This window comes from Jaculus jaculus, chromosome 10, assembly GCF_020740685.1.
Source record: "Jaculus jaculus isolate mJacJac1 chromosome 10, mJacJac1.mat.Y.cur, whole genome shotgun sequence".
NCBI lineage: Eukaryota > Metazoa > Chordata > Mammalia > Rodentia > Dipodidae > Jaculus > Jaculus jaculus.
Window position 1 is genome coordinate 22,049,991 of NC_059111.1, and position 17,021 is coordinate 22,067,011.

Below are 17,021 nucleotides of genomic sequence, written 5' to 3' on the forward strand. Positions count from 1 at the left end.
AAAAACAAAAACCAAAAACAACAATAAATGCTGGGATGAGTATGAGACTCTAGCTCAGGTAAGAAGGAGCATAAACAATACAACAGGACACCCTCTAGCCACACAGGCAGGGGCATACCATGCTTGCGTGCACACACACATACCACACACAGAACAGGCACACACACACACACACAATTATAGTAAAGTGCTTGCTGACCCTACTACCAACATTATGTATAAATGATTTTTGGTTTTCAGTTAACTTCTCAGTCAGAGCACTAAAATGTTTTGATGACGCTGACTTACAGGTCTGATGGTTTCTGGAGAAAAGCGCAGCTCTCTCAGAGTGAATGAAGACATCAAACCCCAGAAATCAACCCCAGAGCACTGCATGCTCAGTGCAAACAACGGAACAACACCTAATTTCAGTCCAAACTCATTTCCCTTTTATTAAAGTCCAAGTTACTATTACATGGCTTGATACTCAAAGGAAAATTTGTTCAAATGAAACATTTCTAGGTCACTGTTTATAATCAAGTAGCAATACCAGTAAATCCTTGGGAAGTCCACCTGTAAGAGAAAACACAGAATCATTAAGAAAAGTATTACAAAGAAGACATTCTATTTGAAACAACTTTTTTTTTTTTTGGTTTTTTTGGTTATACGAGATAGGGTCTTAATCCAACCCAGGGGGACCTGGAACTCACTATGTAATCTCACTCTCTCTCTAAAAAAACAAAGCTGGGCGTGGTGGCGCACGCCTTTAATCCCAGCACTCTGGAGGCAGAGGTAGGAGTATCACGGTGAGTTCCAGGCCACCCTGTGACTACATAGTGAATTCCAGGTCAACCTGGGCTAGAGTGAGACCCTACCTCAAAAAACCAAAAAAAGCCGGGCGTGGTGGCGCACGCCTTTAATGCACTTGGGAGGCAGAGGTAGGAGGATCACCATGAGTTCAAGGCCACCCTGAGACTACAGAGTTAATTCCAGGTCAGCCTGGACCAGAGTGAGATCCTACCTCAAAAAAACCAAAAAAAAAAAAAAAAAAAAAAACCACACACACACACACACAAAAAAACCAAACTATAGCCCCAGGAAATCACCACTCTCTGGAGCCTTTTCTGCTCTTAATCCTGCCTCAGCCAACTCACAGAAGACTGGTTTTGTGGCCTTTTAATCATCTATCTCACCAGTACATAGAACTGTCTTTTTGAACTAGAGAAGTGTTCAGGGTCAGATGTTGTAGCACACACCTGCAATCCCAACACTTGAGAGGTAAAAGCAGGATTAAAAAAAAAAAAGATTTTAAAAAAGCTTTTTATTTATTAGAGAGAGAAAGAAGAGGGCAGACAGAGAGAGAAAGATAATGGGCGCCCCAGGGCCTTTAGCCACTGCAAATAGAAACTCCAGATACATGTGCCACCTTGAACATCTGGCTTTTATGGGGCCTGGGAGAGTTGAACCTGGGTCCTTTGGCTTTGGAAGCAAACGCCTTATCCACTAAACCATCTCTCCAGTCCTAAAACTTTTTTTTTTTTTTTGTTTTTGTGAGGTAGTCCAGACTGACCTGGAATTCACTCTGTATTCTCAGGGTGGCCTCGAACTCATGGTGATCCTCTTACCTCCGCCTCCTCCCGAGTGCTGGGATTAAAGGCGTGTGCCACTATGCCCGGCTTTTTTTGTTTTGTTTTGTTTTGTTTTGTTTTGTGATAGGGTTTCATTCTAGTCTAGGCTGACCATTTTTCCAGTCAGCAAGCCCCAGTAATTATGTTCTCAAGCCCACTGAAGCATTGGGGTTATAGACACAGACATGTATGACTATGCCTGTTTTTTTTAATGTGGTCCTGGAAAATCAAATTCAGGTGTTCTCAGGCCCTCAAGCGTGCATAGCATGCACGCTTAACTGCCAAGCCATCCCATGGTCTTATTGTAACTGTTTTCATTATCTAATTTATGTCTTTCCTTAGAGAAAGATGCATCAAATAAATTCTCCTACTAAGTTCTTATCTCAAAATAAATAAATAAATAAATATATTTGAGAGAGGAAAAAAAGAGACAGATATACATATATTGAAAGAGAGAGAATGGGCCTCCAGCTACTGCATTTGAACTCAAGACGTATGTGCTACCTTTCATCTGGCTTTATGTGGGTAATGGGGAATGAAACCTGGGTCCTTAGACTTAGACTTTAATCCCAGCACGTGGGAGGCAGTGGCAGGAGGACTGCCGTGAGTTCGAGGCCACCCTGAGACTACAGTGAATTCCAGGTCAGCCTGGGTTAGGTGAGACCCTACCTCGAAAAAAAAAAAAAATGATGAGAGCAGAAACCACCAATCCAATCATATGTGAAACCAGTAATATCTTGCAGAGGAAAAAACCAGGATAACAAAAGCAAAAGAAGTCAGTTGTGGTGACCTAGACCTGTAATCCCAGCACTAGGGACGTAGGAGGATCAGTATAAGAGAGTTCTATCCAGCCAGGACTACATAACAAGAGCTTTTCTCAAAAGAACCAATAAAGGGCTGGAGAGATGGCTTAGCGGTTAAGCACTTGCCTGTGAAGCCTAAGGACCCCGGTTCGAGGCTCGGTTCCCCAGGTCCCACGTTAGCCAGATGCACAAGGGGGCGCACGTGTCTGGAGTTCGTTTGCAGAGGCTGAAAGCCCTGGCGCACCCATTCTCTCTCTCTCCCTCTATCTGTCTTTCTCTCTGTGTCTGTCGCTCTCAAATAAATTAAAAAAAAAAAGAACCAATAAACCAGGAGTGGTGGTGAATGCCTTTAATACCAGCACTTGGGAGGCAGAGGTATAAGGATCTCTGTGAGTTCCCAGCCAGCTTGAGAATACTCAGCGAATTCCAGGTAAGCCTGGGCTGGAGTGAGACTCTATCTTGAAAAACAAACAAAAAAAGGACCAATAGCTGGTGGCAGGCATGTTTAATCCCAGTAGGGCAAGCAGAGGTAAGAGGATCACTGTGGGCTCAAGGGGAGCCTGGTGTGGAGAGAGATCCTACCTTGAATAAACAAACAGAAAACCAAACATCAGAAACAACAACAAAAAGCAATCAAAAGAACCAATAAAGTTTAAGAAGGCTTATGCTTGCCTTTATACATAACAATTAGAAATACAATTTTGGAGCCTGGCCTGGCGTGGTGATGCATGTCTTTAATCCCAGCACTGGGCACTCAGGTGGCAGAGGTAGGAGGATCACTGTGAGTTTGAGGCCAGCCTGAGATGGCATAGCAAACTCCAGGTCAGCCTGGACTACAGTGAGACTCTACTTCGAAAAACATATATATGTTCCAGCTGGAGAGATGGCTTAGCGGTTAAGGCACTTGCCTACAAAGCCAAAGTACCCAGGTTCAAGTCCACAGGAGACACGTAAACTAGATGTACAAGGTGGTGTGTTCATATGAAATAGCTGGAGGCTCTGACATGCCCATTCTCTCTCTATCTGCCTCTTTCTCTCTCAAATAATAAACATACAAACCAGGCATCAACCCACCCCTCCTTGTATCTTTTTCCTGTTATGCTCCTTACCGAGGAAGATTACACTTTGTCAAGGCCCAGTTCCTCTGGAGTGGAAATACCCAGTTCATTCAAAGTTGGTCTAAGTTCCTGGATGACATAGGGGTAGATTTCCTTATGAGGACCCGCTTTGTCCTGTTGGCAAAAAGAATCATCACATCGAGCTCTCTGAAAAGCTGTCTGTAGTAACAAAATGAACTTGAAAAAGCTTTTAATCACATATGCAGAGTGTAGTTAACAGGCCATCTACTTTTATGCCAGCACATTTTTTCAACAAAGAGGGCAACTTATTATACATTGTACAAGTAGGTTTCAAAGCTATTTTGAGAATAAGACAGATTAACTTGGAAAGGGAAACACCAAAACAGTTTAAGTCTAGAACTACTGGAAAAGAAGGTGGTGATGACAGAATTATGTAAAGGTAATTAAACATGCCCAGGAGGCAACAGGAAAAATTAAGTTAGCACAGGCAAAGTTTTTTAATTTGCCTCCAATTTAAGAGTCTAACTGAATTAACTACCAGTGCTGAATGGCTTGATAGCCTACAGAACCCCTAATTATCTTACTTATTATGAAGTATTATCACTTTCCCCTTAGAAACCTGAAATTTTTCTTATAGACCATATGTCAATTCATAGAGAACTGCACTCAGAAAACAAATGACCACAGTGGCAGTTTTGACAAATGCCTTAACACTCTTCTACAGTATTATTAATAGTTGTACAGTCATAACTTGCTTCTGCGAAGCCTGAAAACAAGCTACTAACATTTCATATCATAAATATCAAAAGAGTATCCTTCATAGTTAAACCTACTCCAAATGAACTTCAGATGCACGTGCCACTTTGTGGATCTGACTTTACATGGGACTGGAGAATCAAACCCCTGGCCTCTAGGCTTTGCAAGCAAGTGCCTTTAACCTCTGAACCCATCTCTGTAGCCTGTAAGATTAATTTTTCAACAAAGGGGTGTCATGAACACTTTTAACACCTTGAGCAAATGGTTGCTACAATGTACATTTCCTGTAGCCAGTCAGAATTTTAGAGTGTTGGAGGCATGTCAAAACACACCTATAATCCCAACACTTAGGAAGTGGAGGCAGGAGGATGAGGAGTTCAAAGTCAGCCTCCATTACATTGTGAGACTGTCTCAAAGCAAAGAAGAAACAAAAACAAAAACAATGGGTTGGAGAGATGGCTTAGCAGTTAAAGCACATGCCTGTGAACTCATGTTCAAATCTCCAGAGCCCATGTAGCCAGACAGTGACACAAGCACACAATGTCGCACATGCACCACAAGGGGGCGCATGGTCTGGAGTCCTTTCGCAGCAGCCTGAAGGTACTGGAACGCTCACTCTCTTTCTTGCTCAAAAATAAAAATAATAGGGCTGGAGGGATGGCTTAGCAGTTGCAGCGTTTGCCTGCAAAGCCAAAGGACCGAGGTTCGATTCCCCGGGACCACAAGTGTCTGGAGTTTGCTTGCAGTGGCTGGAGGCCCTGGCACACCCATATTCATTCTCTCTCTCCCCACCCCTCTTTCTCTGTCACATAAATAAATAAAAATAAAATCAAAACCAAATTTTAGGCTTTGTTCTGTTGAGACAGGTCCCCTTTTGTAACCCAGGCAGGCCTTGAACTCATAACCTTCTTGACTTAGTCTCTTAATCGCTAGAATTACAGGTGTGTAACACAATGCCTTGCTTAGCTTTAGGTATTTAGCAAATCAAACACAGCATGCTGGTATCTCACTGATGGCCCACCCACTTTAAACAATCTCAGCGCTGTCTCTCACCAACCTTAACAACCTCTAAGATGCGAACAGCACTAGCAAAATCATTTAACCGTCGGCAAGCACGCAGAGCGGCGTCAAGGATCTTGGGCTCTGGAACCAGGTCATAGCCGACCAGTGTGTTCATTCCTGTCAAATTAAAAAGAAGGGTCACTTAACCTGAAATATCTTTGATTAACTAAAACTTGATTATTTACATTGTTTCATTGTAGCCCAAGGAAGACCAGGAACTCACTCTGTAGCCCCTGGCTGGCCTCAAACTAAGAGTGATCCTCATACCTCACCCTCCCCAGGGCTGGGACTGAAGCAGTTATCTGTACTTGGGGTGACTCGTGGGCATGTGACTTCATCTCTTTCATCCTCTAGGGGCTGGAGAGATGGCCTAATGGTTAAGGTGCTTGCCTGCAAAGCCAAAGGATCCAGGTTTGACTCCCCAGGACCCACATAAACCAGATGCACGAAGTGATGCATGCATCTGGAGTGAGTTTGTAGCAGCTGGAGGCCCTGGCACACCTATTCTCTCTGTATCTTCCTCTCTCTCTCCCTCTCTCTGTCTCAAATAAGTAAAAAAATGTATATATATGTATAAAAAAAAAAACAAAACCTTAAGCCAGGTATGATGGCACACACCTTTAATCCCAGCACTTGGGAGGCAGAGGCAGGAGGATCATGGTGAGTTCAAGGTCAGCCTGAGTAAGAGTGAGACCCTACCTCCTCCCTTCTCCCCCCCCCCAAAAAAAAACCCTTAAAATGAGAATCTACCTTTAGTAAACTCTAGATGAAAGTACTGCACTGACTCAATGGGATTATGCAATAGCATGCAGATTGCAGATTTCTTAAATACAAGTACTGTTTTCGTAATAATCTGTGCTGCATTTCTCTTCAAATAAAGAGTTATTTCCTGCTGGGTATGCTGTGCATACCTTTGATCCTGGCACTTGGGAAGCAGAGGTAGGAGGACCACTGTGAGTTCAAGGACACCCTGACACTACATAGTGAACTCCAGGTCAGCCTGAGCTGGAGTGAGACCCTACCCTGAAAAACCAAAAATGAGTTATTTCCAACTCATGAGCTTTACCTTTAATACAACCTAAATATTTGGAATATTTTAAACAGACTCTATTGGAAAATAAGTCTAAAACAACCAGTGAAATGCCCCAAGAAGAGTTAATGAAGCCCAACAAGGACATTAAGGACACATTATAGAGAAACGTTAGTGCAGACTCAAACATTCAGCCAGAAAATAATTGAGCATGATTACTTTATCTTCATGAAATGACACATGATGAAATTTAAGACTGTCTTAATGAGGGTGCACAATTGGTATTCTTTTCATTCATCAGTAAGATTTTTAAATTATTCAGTAAAAAATTTCCCTGGTTGCAGCAAAATGAGGTCATTACATTCCAGCAGAGAAATTGAAAGCACTTGGGTTTCTTCCTTTTATTATTGTAATACAAGTAGATACAATCACACAGCCATAGAGAAAACACACTAAATTCTTGCTCTGAAGTTATTTACAGTGCACTCACAATTGGTGACTACTGTTAATGCTACTTATTCACATTTAAGAGCAAGGCCCTACCTTGAAAAACCAAAACAACAAACAAAAACAATACATGCAGGGGCATGGTGGAGTAAGCCTTTGATCCCAGTGCTCTGGTAAGGTAAGGAGGGAAGTTTGAGGCCACCCTCAGACTACATAGTGAATTCCAGGTCAGCCTGAGCCAGAGTGAGACCCTACCTCAAAACAACAACAACAAAAACCCACTATTAACCATGCTTAGCTAGCCCTATTTCTACAACAGTGATCTTCAATCAAGGATAATTGTGTTACTCAAGCACACTGGGCAAAGCCGGGCATGGTGGTGCCCGCCTTTAATCCCAGCACTCAGAAGGTAGAGGTAGGAGGATCACTGAGTTCCAGGCCACACTGAGACTACAAAGTAAATTCCAGGTCAGCCTGGGTTATATTGATAGACCCCCCCCCCCAAAAAAAAGGTCAACAATGCTTGTCCTACCCTCATTCCCTCTCCCTAGTGCTGGTGACTGAGCCCAGTCCCGAGTCTTGTGCATGCTAGGCAACCACTCTACCACTGAGTTACAAACCCCAACCCAGTGCCTGGTTTACAATTCCATTTTGGGGCTGGAGAGATGGCTTAGCAGTTAAGGTGCTCACCTGCAAAGCCTAAGGACCCAAGTTTGATTCCTCAGTATCCATGTAAACCAGATGCACAAGGTGGGGCATGTGTCTGGAGTCTGTCATTATTGGAGGCCCTGCTGCACCCATTCTCTTATCTGCCCCTTCCTCCCTGTCTCATACCCCTTCTCTCATAAATAAATTTTTTAAAAAGTTGTTTTTTTTTTTTTTAAATAAACAGGGCTACAGAGATGGCTTAGTTTGTAAGGCATTTATATGTGAAGCCAAAGGTTCGATTCCCCAGGACCCACGTAAGCCAGATGCACAAGGTGGCACATGCGCCTGGAGTTCATTTACGACCACTGAGTGCCATGGTATGTCCATTCTCTCTCTGTCTCTCTCTTGCAAATAAATTTAAAAAATGAATAAAATAAAAATTAAAAAGAAATAAGTAAATAAAATTCCATTTTGTAGGCCAGGTGTGGTGGTGCATGCCTTTAATCCCAGCACTTGGGAGGCAAAGGTAGGAGGATCATAGCAAGTTCGAGGCCGCCCTGAGTCTACAGAGTTTATTCCAGGTCAGCCTGGGCTACAGTGAGACCTGCCTTGGGAAAAAAAAAAAAATCCATTTTGTAGGAATCATTACAATGTTGTAAAGTCTCCTAACCATGATGTTTTCAAATTGTTTTCAATAAAGCAGTGGAAATGGCTCATAATCATATGCCAAAAAAAGTCTTTATTTCAATTACCTTTACGTAATTCCCAGGCGTCTATGTCTGGCTTGTTGAAGTACGTCACCCAGCGTGCATCAAACTCCTCGTCTGTCTCATGTGACCCATGAGCATAGCAGCGAGCTGACTGGATGGCTACAAAGGAAAAAAGAGTGATGACTTCAATGCACTAATAGTGCTTGATTTATCTTGTCTACTGCATTAAGTTGTCTTTTGCTTATTTGATTTTAAAGGTAGGATATCAAGCTGGAGAGATGGCTTAGCGGTTAAGCGCTTGACTGTGAAGTCTAAGGACCCCAGTTCGAGGCTCATTTCCCCAGGACCCATGTTAGCCAGATGCACAAGGGGGCGCATGCCTCTGGAGTTCGTTTGCAGTGGCTGGAGGTCCTGGCGCGCCCATTCATTCTTGTTCTCACTCTCTCTGCCTCTTTCTCTCTCCCTCACTCTCAAATAAGTAAATGAAAATAAACAAATAAATAAATGAATGAATAAGCATTTAATAAGAGTAATTAAATAAACCTTGTGTAGGCCAGGCATCATTGTGAAGCTAGAGTGAAACCCTACCTCAGAAAAAAAAAAAAAAAGGTATCGTAAATCAGATACAGTGGCTCACACCTGTAATCCCAATATTTGAGAGCTGGAGTAGGAAGATTGCCATGATTTTAAAGTCAAACTGGACTAGATGGTTAGGCACAGTCTGGATTGCACAGTAATGCCCTGTTTCAAAAAGGGGGAGGGGAAAAACGGGGCTTGGAAAGATGGCTCAGTGGTTAAGGTACTTGCCTTCAAAAATCTAAAGATCCAAGTTGAATTCCCCAGTACCCACATAAAGTCAGATGCACAAAAAGGGTGGGGTGTATGCATCTGAAGTTCATTTGCAGGCTAGAGGCCCTGGTGGGTCCATTCTATCTTCTTTATTTCTATGCTTGCAAATAAATAAATAAAAATTTAAAAAGCAAGCAAAGAAAAAGAAGTAAAAGGTGGCTGGGAAGATAGCTCAGCAGTTCAAGGCACAAAGTCTGCTGGCCAGGGTTCAATTCCCTAGCACTCACATCAGTCAGACGCTTAAATATCTGGTGTTTGTTTGCAGCAGCAAGAGGCTCTGGCATGCCCACCCTCATGTGCATGTGTATGTACGTATGTGCACGCGCACACACACACGCAGCAGCAATGATGGAAGTGTTCTGGATTGAACTCCAGGATTCATGCGTACCAAATAAGAACTCTATCAGTTGAGCTACATTCCCAATCACTTCACTAGTCTTAATTTTGGTTGTTTTAGTTTTTGTTTTTGGAGGTAGGGTCTCACTCTAGCTCAAGCATCTGGAGTTCGTTTGCAGCAGCTGGGGGCTTTGGTGGGCCAATTCTTTCTCTCAAATAAATAAATAAAAATTTAAACACCCGGGCTGGAGGCATGGCTTAGCAGTTAAGGTGTTTGCCTGCAAAGCCAAAGAACCCAGGTTCAATTCCCCAGGATCCACGTTGGACAAATGCACAAAGGGGTGCAAATGTCTGGAGATTGTTTGCAGTGGTGGTAGGCGCTGGCGAGCCCATTCTCTCAATCTCTCCCTCTTTCTCTGTCAAATAAATAAATAATATTTTAAAAAGTAGAACACTTGGAGCCAGGTGTGGTGATGCCTGCCTTTAATTCTAGCACTAGGAAGGCAGAGGTAGGAGGATCACCATGAGTTCAAGGCCACCCTGAGACTACATAGTGAATTCCAGGTCAGCCTGGAAAGTCAGCCTCAGCTAGAGAGACCCTACCCCCAAAAAATCGAATAACCAAAAGCAGGGTGAAAAAAAAACCCAAAACAAAATAAATAAATAAATAAAACACTTGGGAGGCAGAGACATAGGAGGATTACCAAGAGTTCGAGGCCACCCTGAGATTACATAGTAAATTCTAGGTCAGCCTGGACTAGAGTGAGACCCTACTTTGAAAATCAAAATAAATAAATAAGTAAATAAATAAAAATTTTATTATTTATTTGTAGGTCTGTGTATTGGCCTCTTGCATCTGGCTTTACATAGGTGCTAGATAATTCAACCCAGGCCAGTAGGCTTTGTAAGAGAGAGCCTTTAAACACTGAATCTTCTCCTAAGTCATTTGTGAGAGAGAGAGAGAATGAGAATGGGTGCACCAGGGCCTTCAGCCATTGCAAATGAACTCCAAACACATGTGCCACCTTGTGCATCTGGCTTACATGGGTTCTAGAGAATTGACCCCAGGTCCTTTGGCTTTGCAGGCAAACACCTTAATGGCTAAGCCATCTCTCCAGCCCCTAAGGCAGTTTTTATTTCTGAGACATGGTCTCATGTAGCTCTGGCTGGTTTTGAACATGTAGTTTTGGGATTACAGGCAGGCTTCACCACATCTGGTTTCATGTGTTGTTAGGAATCGAACCCAGGACACAGCAAGCAAGCACATTACCAACTACGCTACATCCCAGCCCTGGAAAGAGCTTTTGAGACACACTGCCATTTTCACACTGAGGACAGCTCAGTGGATAAAGTGTTTGCTGCTTAAGCATGAGGATCTGAATTCAGATCCTGAGACCCCTCGTAAAAGCTGAAAGCTTCTGTACTCCCAGAACCCTGACTATGAAATGGGAGGCAGAGATAGAATTTGCTGGAAACTTGTGGGCTACCTGGCCTGACAAACACAACAGTGAGCAACAAGACCCAGACTTTGCCTCAAATGAAGTAGAAGGAAAAGACCAACACCCCAAAGTTGGCCTCTGACTTTGTCCACAAGTGTGCCATGGGGCACAGACACACACGCGTGCACGAACACACACATAAACAAATAAACATATTGGGAAATGTGTTCTAAGTTGAAGAGTTCTTCATAGACCAAACACAAGATCTGAATTCTTACCCCTGGTGTCTTTCAATGGCTAAGAAACTTAATTCTTTAAAACAAATAGCATTTTAGGGCTGGAGAGATGGCTTAGCGGTTAAGCGCTTGCCTGTGAAGCCTAAGGACCCCGGTTCGAGGCTTGGTTCCCCAGGTCCCACATTAGCCAGATGCACAAGGGGGCGCACGCGTCTGGAATTCGTTTGCAGTGGCTGGAGGCCCTGGCGTGCACATTCTCAATCTCACTTTCTCTATCTGCCTCTCTCTCTCTGTCACTCTCAAATAAATAAATAAAAATGAACAAAAAATTTAAAAAATATATATTTAAAACAAATAGCATTTTAAAATTTATTTGAGAGAGAGAATATGGCATGCCAGAGCTTCTTTGAACTCCAGATGCATGAGCTACCATGTGCATCTGGCTTATATGGGTACTGGAGAATCAAACCTGGGTCCTTGGGCTTCGTAGGCAAGTGCCTTTAATCACTAAGCCATCACTCCAGCCCCAGAGCCTCTTTCATTGCAAACAAATGCCAGGCACATGGGCCACTTTGTGTATCTGGCTTTATTCCCTATACTAGGGAATTGAAATCGGGCGGGCGGGCTTTGCAAACAGGTCCCTTTGAACACTAAGCCATCTCCCCAGACCCTTAATTTGTCCTCCTCCCCTCTTTTTTTAGGGGGGCAAGGTCTCATTCTGTAGCCTAGGCCAGCCTGGAACTCTCAGTGATCCTCCTACTTATCCTCCCTAGCCGTGAGCCACATACCCAGACTTTTTGTTTTGTTTTGAGGTAAGATTTTGCTCTAGCCCAGGCTGACCCCGCTAGATGTAGTTTCAGACTGGCTTTGAGCTCATAGCAACTATTCTACCTTAGTCTCCCCAGTGCTGGGAGCCTCTTTTTAAAAGTCTTCCAGTTGCCGGGCGTGGTGGTGCACGCCTTTAAGCCCAGCACTTGGGAGGTAGAGGTAGGAGGATCGCTGAGAGTTCGAGGCCACCCTGAGACTACATAGTTAATTCCAGGTCAGCCTGGACCAGCGTGAGACCCTACCTTGAAACCCCAAAAAAAAAAAAAAAAAAAAAAAAAAGGTCTTCCAGTTGTATAAACCCTCTATGATCTCACACTTAATATATCAACCTATGATATTGTACATATGTAAGTACAATGATTGAGATGGGGAGGTAATATGATGGAGAATGGAATTTCAAAGGGGAAAGTGGGGGGGGAGGGAATTTCCATGGGATATTTTTTATAATCATAGAAGATGCTAATAAACATTAAAAAAATAAATAAATAAAAAATATATATCAACCTAAAATGGGCAAAAATGAAATGCACTGAAATTACGCATATACTTATTTCATGAGTTACAAATTATCAACCACAGACCAAATACAGCCTAGGTGTGTGTAGTGGACTATGCTACCTAGGTTTCTGGATGTGGGTTCTGATGTTCACAACAGAATTGCCTAATGCCAAGAAGACCCCTACCAAACTACTTCACTAGTAAGCAAGGGATGACAATATTAAACATTTGTGCCAGACAAGTTTATAAGAGTGACATTATTTAATTTAAACCTCACAGCTACCAAAAATTATCCTTATTTTAGGGAAGCACCCAAAGCTTAAGGTTAAAAGTGTTCAAGGTCACATAAAGTAGGTGACACCATCTGTAAGCAACACTGCCACCTTGTGGCCCTATTTCAGTACAAAGAACACCTACTTTATAAAGCCTTTGGTTTACGAATTATGTGGAGGATGAATTATTATTATTTTTGGTTTTTTGAGGCAGGGTCTCACTCTACCTCAGGCTGACCTGGAATTCACTATGTAGTCTCAGGGTGGCCTTGAACTCATGGCGATCCTCCTACCTCTGCCTCCCAAGCGCTGGGATTAAAGGTGTGCACCACCATGCCCAGCTTTTTCTTTTTGGCTTTCTGAGGTAGGGTCTCACTCTAGCTCAGGCTGACCTGGAATTCACTATGGAGTCTCAGGGTGGCCTCGAACTCTCAGCAATCCTACCTCTGCCTCTCAAGTGCTGGAATTAAAGGCATGTGTCACCACACCTGGCCTAAAAGTGCAGAAATTTTTTTTTTAATTTTTATTAACATTTTTGATGATTATAAAATATATCCCATGGTAATTCCCTCCCTCCCCACCCCCACACTTTCCCATTTGAAATTCCATTCTCCATCATATTACCTCCCCATTACAATCATTGTAATTACATATATAAAATATCAACCTATTAAGTATCCTCCTTCCTTCCTTTCTCTATCCTTTATGTCTCCTTTTTTTTTTTTTTTTTTTTTTTTGAGGTAGGGTCTCACTCTGGCTCAGGCTGACCTGGAATTCACTATGTAGTCTCAGGATGGCCTTGAACTCTTGGTGATCCTCCTACCTCTGCCTCCCGAGTGCTGGGATTAAAGGCGTGCGCCACCACGCCCGGCTCCTTTATGTCTCCTTTTTAACTTACTGGCCTCTGTTACTAAGCAGAAAATTTTAAGAGCTGTCCAGCCTAAGGACGACCTGGGTTTGATTCCCCAGGCCCACGTAAAGCCAGTCGCACAAAGTGGCACATGAATCTAGAGTTCCTGTGCAGTAGCTAGAAGCCCGAGTGGGCCCATACCTTCTCTCTATATGTATCTCTCTGCTGGCGAATAAATAAATAAAAATTTTAGCTGTTCATGGTGGTGCATGCTTTTAATCCTAGCCCTTGGGAAGAAGAGGTAGGAGGACTGCCATGAGTCTGAGGCCACCTGAGACTACATAGTGAATTCCAGGTCAGCCTGGGCTAAAATGCGATTCTACCCTTCCCCAAAAAAGACAAAATTTAAGGCTGGAGAGATTGCTTAGCAGTTAAAGTGCTTGCCTGCAGAGCCTAAGGACCAAGGTTCAAATCCCCAGGACCCATGTAAGCCAGATGTACAAAGTGGTGCATGCATCTGGAGTTCATTTTCAGTGCTGGAAGCCCTGACACATCCATTCTCTATCTGTTCCCCCCCCTATAAATAAAAATAAAATATTAAAGACTTTTAAAATATTTATTTATTTGGGGGGGGGAAGGAGGGACAGATAAAATTGCCATGAACCTGGGTCCTTTGGCTCTGCAGGCAAGCACCTTAACTACTAAGCCATCTCTCCAGCACTAAAAAAAAATCTGAAGGGCTAGGGAGGGAGCTGGAGAGATAGCTCAGCAGTTAAGGACTTGCAAAGTTTGACCGCCCAGGTTCAAGTCCCCAGTACAGATACACAATGGCACAGGCATCTGGAATTCCCGTTCCTTTTTCTTCTCTCCCCACACCTTGCAAATTAACTTAAAAACAGGGCCAGTTAAAGGTGCTCACTTGTCATCTTGCTGGCCCAGGTTCGATTCCCCAGTACCCACTTAAAGCCAGATGCACAACGTGGCACATGCATCTATAGTTCACTTGCAGCAGCATTTAGTCCTGAGGGGCCCATTCTCTCTACATATATCTGATCAAAATTTTTCAAATTAATTAATTTATGTATTTGCAAGGAGAGAGAAATAAAAAATTATGAATTGGTGTACCAGGGCTTCTAGCTGCTGCAAACAAACTCCAGATGCAAGCACCACTTTGTGCATTTGGCTTTACATGGGTACTGGGAAACTGAACCCAGGTTGTTAGGCTTGGCAGGGAAACACCTTAAACAGCTCAGACATCTCTCCAGCCCCACAAATAAATACTTTTTTTAAAGACCTAAATTTGAGCGGGGCATGGTGGCGTACACCTTTAATCCCAGCACTTGGGAGGCAGAAGTAGGAGGATTGACATGAGTAAGGCCACCCTGAGACTACATAGTTAATTCCAGAGGGAGACCCTCCCTCGAAAAACCAAAAAACAAACAAAATACACACACACCTAAAATGTCATATACTACCAACCACGAACCAAGATCCAAGTTCAACCTCTGAAGACTATACTTTCAGAGATCATTTCTATAGTTCCAAGATCAACCTCTGTAATTAAAAGCACAAAGCAGAGTCTGAGTGAGAAGATCACATGGGGGGGGGGGCAGGGATACAGTGCTGGAAACAAAATCTCCTAGCTCTCATGGGAGGGGAAAAGGAGACGCACAACCTGGTAGCACATTTCATACCCCATCAACCAAGATTCCAATTTAAACTGGGGGAGGAAAAAAAAAAAATGAAACAATTTTCCATGTTTGTAAAAGCTGTATTCCTGGGTCCCATTTTCAAAACGTTAACCTCTTAAAAAAAAAGCATGTAAAATGATTGTCTAATTTTATTAATTTCAATGACAAGTCAGATGAAATTCTTGGAGAAATGCTATATCCAAGGTAAGAATTCGTAAATTATGTTACGAATTCTTACCGTGAACACTTGTCAACATTCAGGCTCTCTTTCAAGAAACCACCACACACGTTGATCTACATTAAACGTGAAGGAATCAGTACCTGACTCCACCGCCCCTACACATGACAGCAAAGGCTGTGACGGTGACACACAACGCACCCACAGAGAATTGCCTGATTAAGACGAAAGCTGTCTCTAAAAGCATCCCACAAGGAACCTTATAACGTGCTAGGAAACGCCGGAGCGGGCAGCGTGCCCAGAGGCTCAATGTCACCTTCGCCCAAGACGCTGCAGGCCAACCGGGGCCACTCCCGGTCAGGTGGCTGCGGGGTCAGCACGGGGACACCGTGACCGCCCAGTGACTGCAGGGGAGCTCGGTGCCCTCAGCTCGACGCCCCTGGGAGGTCCACACCTGACCCGTCGCGGGGCTGGCACCAGGAAGTCGCGAAGGCCACAGGAGCGGTTCCTCCTGTCCCCCACCCCGAGAGGCAGCAGGGAAGGGGCAAGCCTACGGTGGACAAGGCCCGGGGACCGCTCCGCGGGCAGAAGCTAGGCCGCCAGAGGAGCCTGCCCTCGAGTGGCGGCGGGGGCCCAGGTCACAGCAAGGACACGCGGGCTGGAGCCGGCGGTCGGGCGGGCAAAGCAAGCTGGGACCTTACCGGCGGCGGAGCTGGAAGCCGAAACGGGGTTCAGGAAGTCTCGGGGGACCGCTCGGCCCGCTGCTGCTGCTGCTGCTACGGTGCAGCGACGGAGAGCGGCGCCCAGCATGACGGCGATGGCAGCGCGCGGGCTGAGGCTGGAGAAAAAGCCGGTGTGAGCTCGCGGGCCGCTCGGGCTCGTGGAGGGCCGGACTCACGCACCGACGCACGGGGGGCGGAGCCGACAGGCCCGCCCACTGCGGCGCTCGCGCCTCCGGAAGGGCGGGGGAGGATCACGCGGCCGCGGGCGGGCTACGGCGGCGCGCTGAGGACAAACCTTGCGAGCTCCGCGGCTCTCCTCTAGCCTCGGTCTGGTGATCTGGGAGAGTTTAAGAGGAAAGGCAGTGGAAAGCAATGGACAGTTCGAAGCCGTTTAACCGAGGCGACTGTCAGTCATCTCAAAATAGGATGGAAATTATGGCATGTGGGGATGTGCTATAATCCCAGCACTCAAAAGAAACAGGATTTGAGCCGAGCTTGGTGGCGCACGCCTTTAATCCCAGCACTCGGGAGGCAACCGTAGGAAGATCACCGTGAGTTCGAGGCCACCCTGAGACTATAGTGAATTCCAGGTCAGCCTGGGGCAGAGTGAGATCCTAACTCGAAAAAACAAACAACCAAAAAGAAACAGGATTTGGCACTGGAGAGATGGTTTAGCTGTTAAGGCGTTTGGCTACAACACCAAAGGCCTCAGGTTCAACTCTCCAGGACCCACGTAAACCAGCTGCACAAGGGGGCGCATGCATCTGGAGTTCGTTTGCAGCGGCTGGAGGTCTTGAGCGCCATTCTCTATCTGTCTCTTTCTCTCAAGTAAAAATAAATAAAAATGCCAGGTGTGGTGGTGCACCTTTAATCCCAGCACTCGGGAGGCAGAGGTAGGAGGATCGCGGTGAGTTGGAGGCCACCCTGAGACTCCATAGTGAATTCTAGGTCAACCTGGCCTAGAGTGAGACCCTACCTCG

The 17,021-nt window shown here is 44.7% G+C and overlaps 1 protein-coding gene across 1 annotated transcript; it reads right to left on the reverse strand.

The window, feature by feature from the left end:
• Positions 1-405: 405 nt before the first annotated feature.
• On the reverse strand, positions 406-16,210 carry LOC101603576 (cytochrome c oxidase subunit 5A, mitochondrial). The gene is made up of 5 exons (XM_045160195.1): positions 16,021-16,210; positions 8,185-8,301; positions 5,303-5,424; positions 3,520-3,642; positions 406-552 (listed from the first exon to the last, which is right to left on the reverse strand). Exons 1-4 carry the CDS (start codon positions 16,127-16,129, stop codon positions 3,529-3,531), a joined length of 462 nt encoding a protein of 153 aa, XP_045016130.1. The 5' UTR covers positions 16,130-16,210; the 3' UTR covers positions 406-552; positions 3,520-3,528.
• Positions 16,211-17,021: the final 811 nt, after the last annotated feature.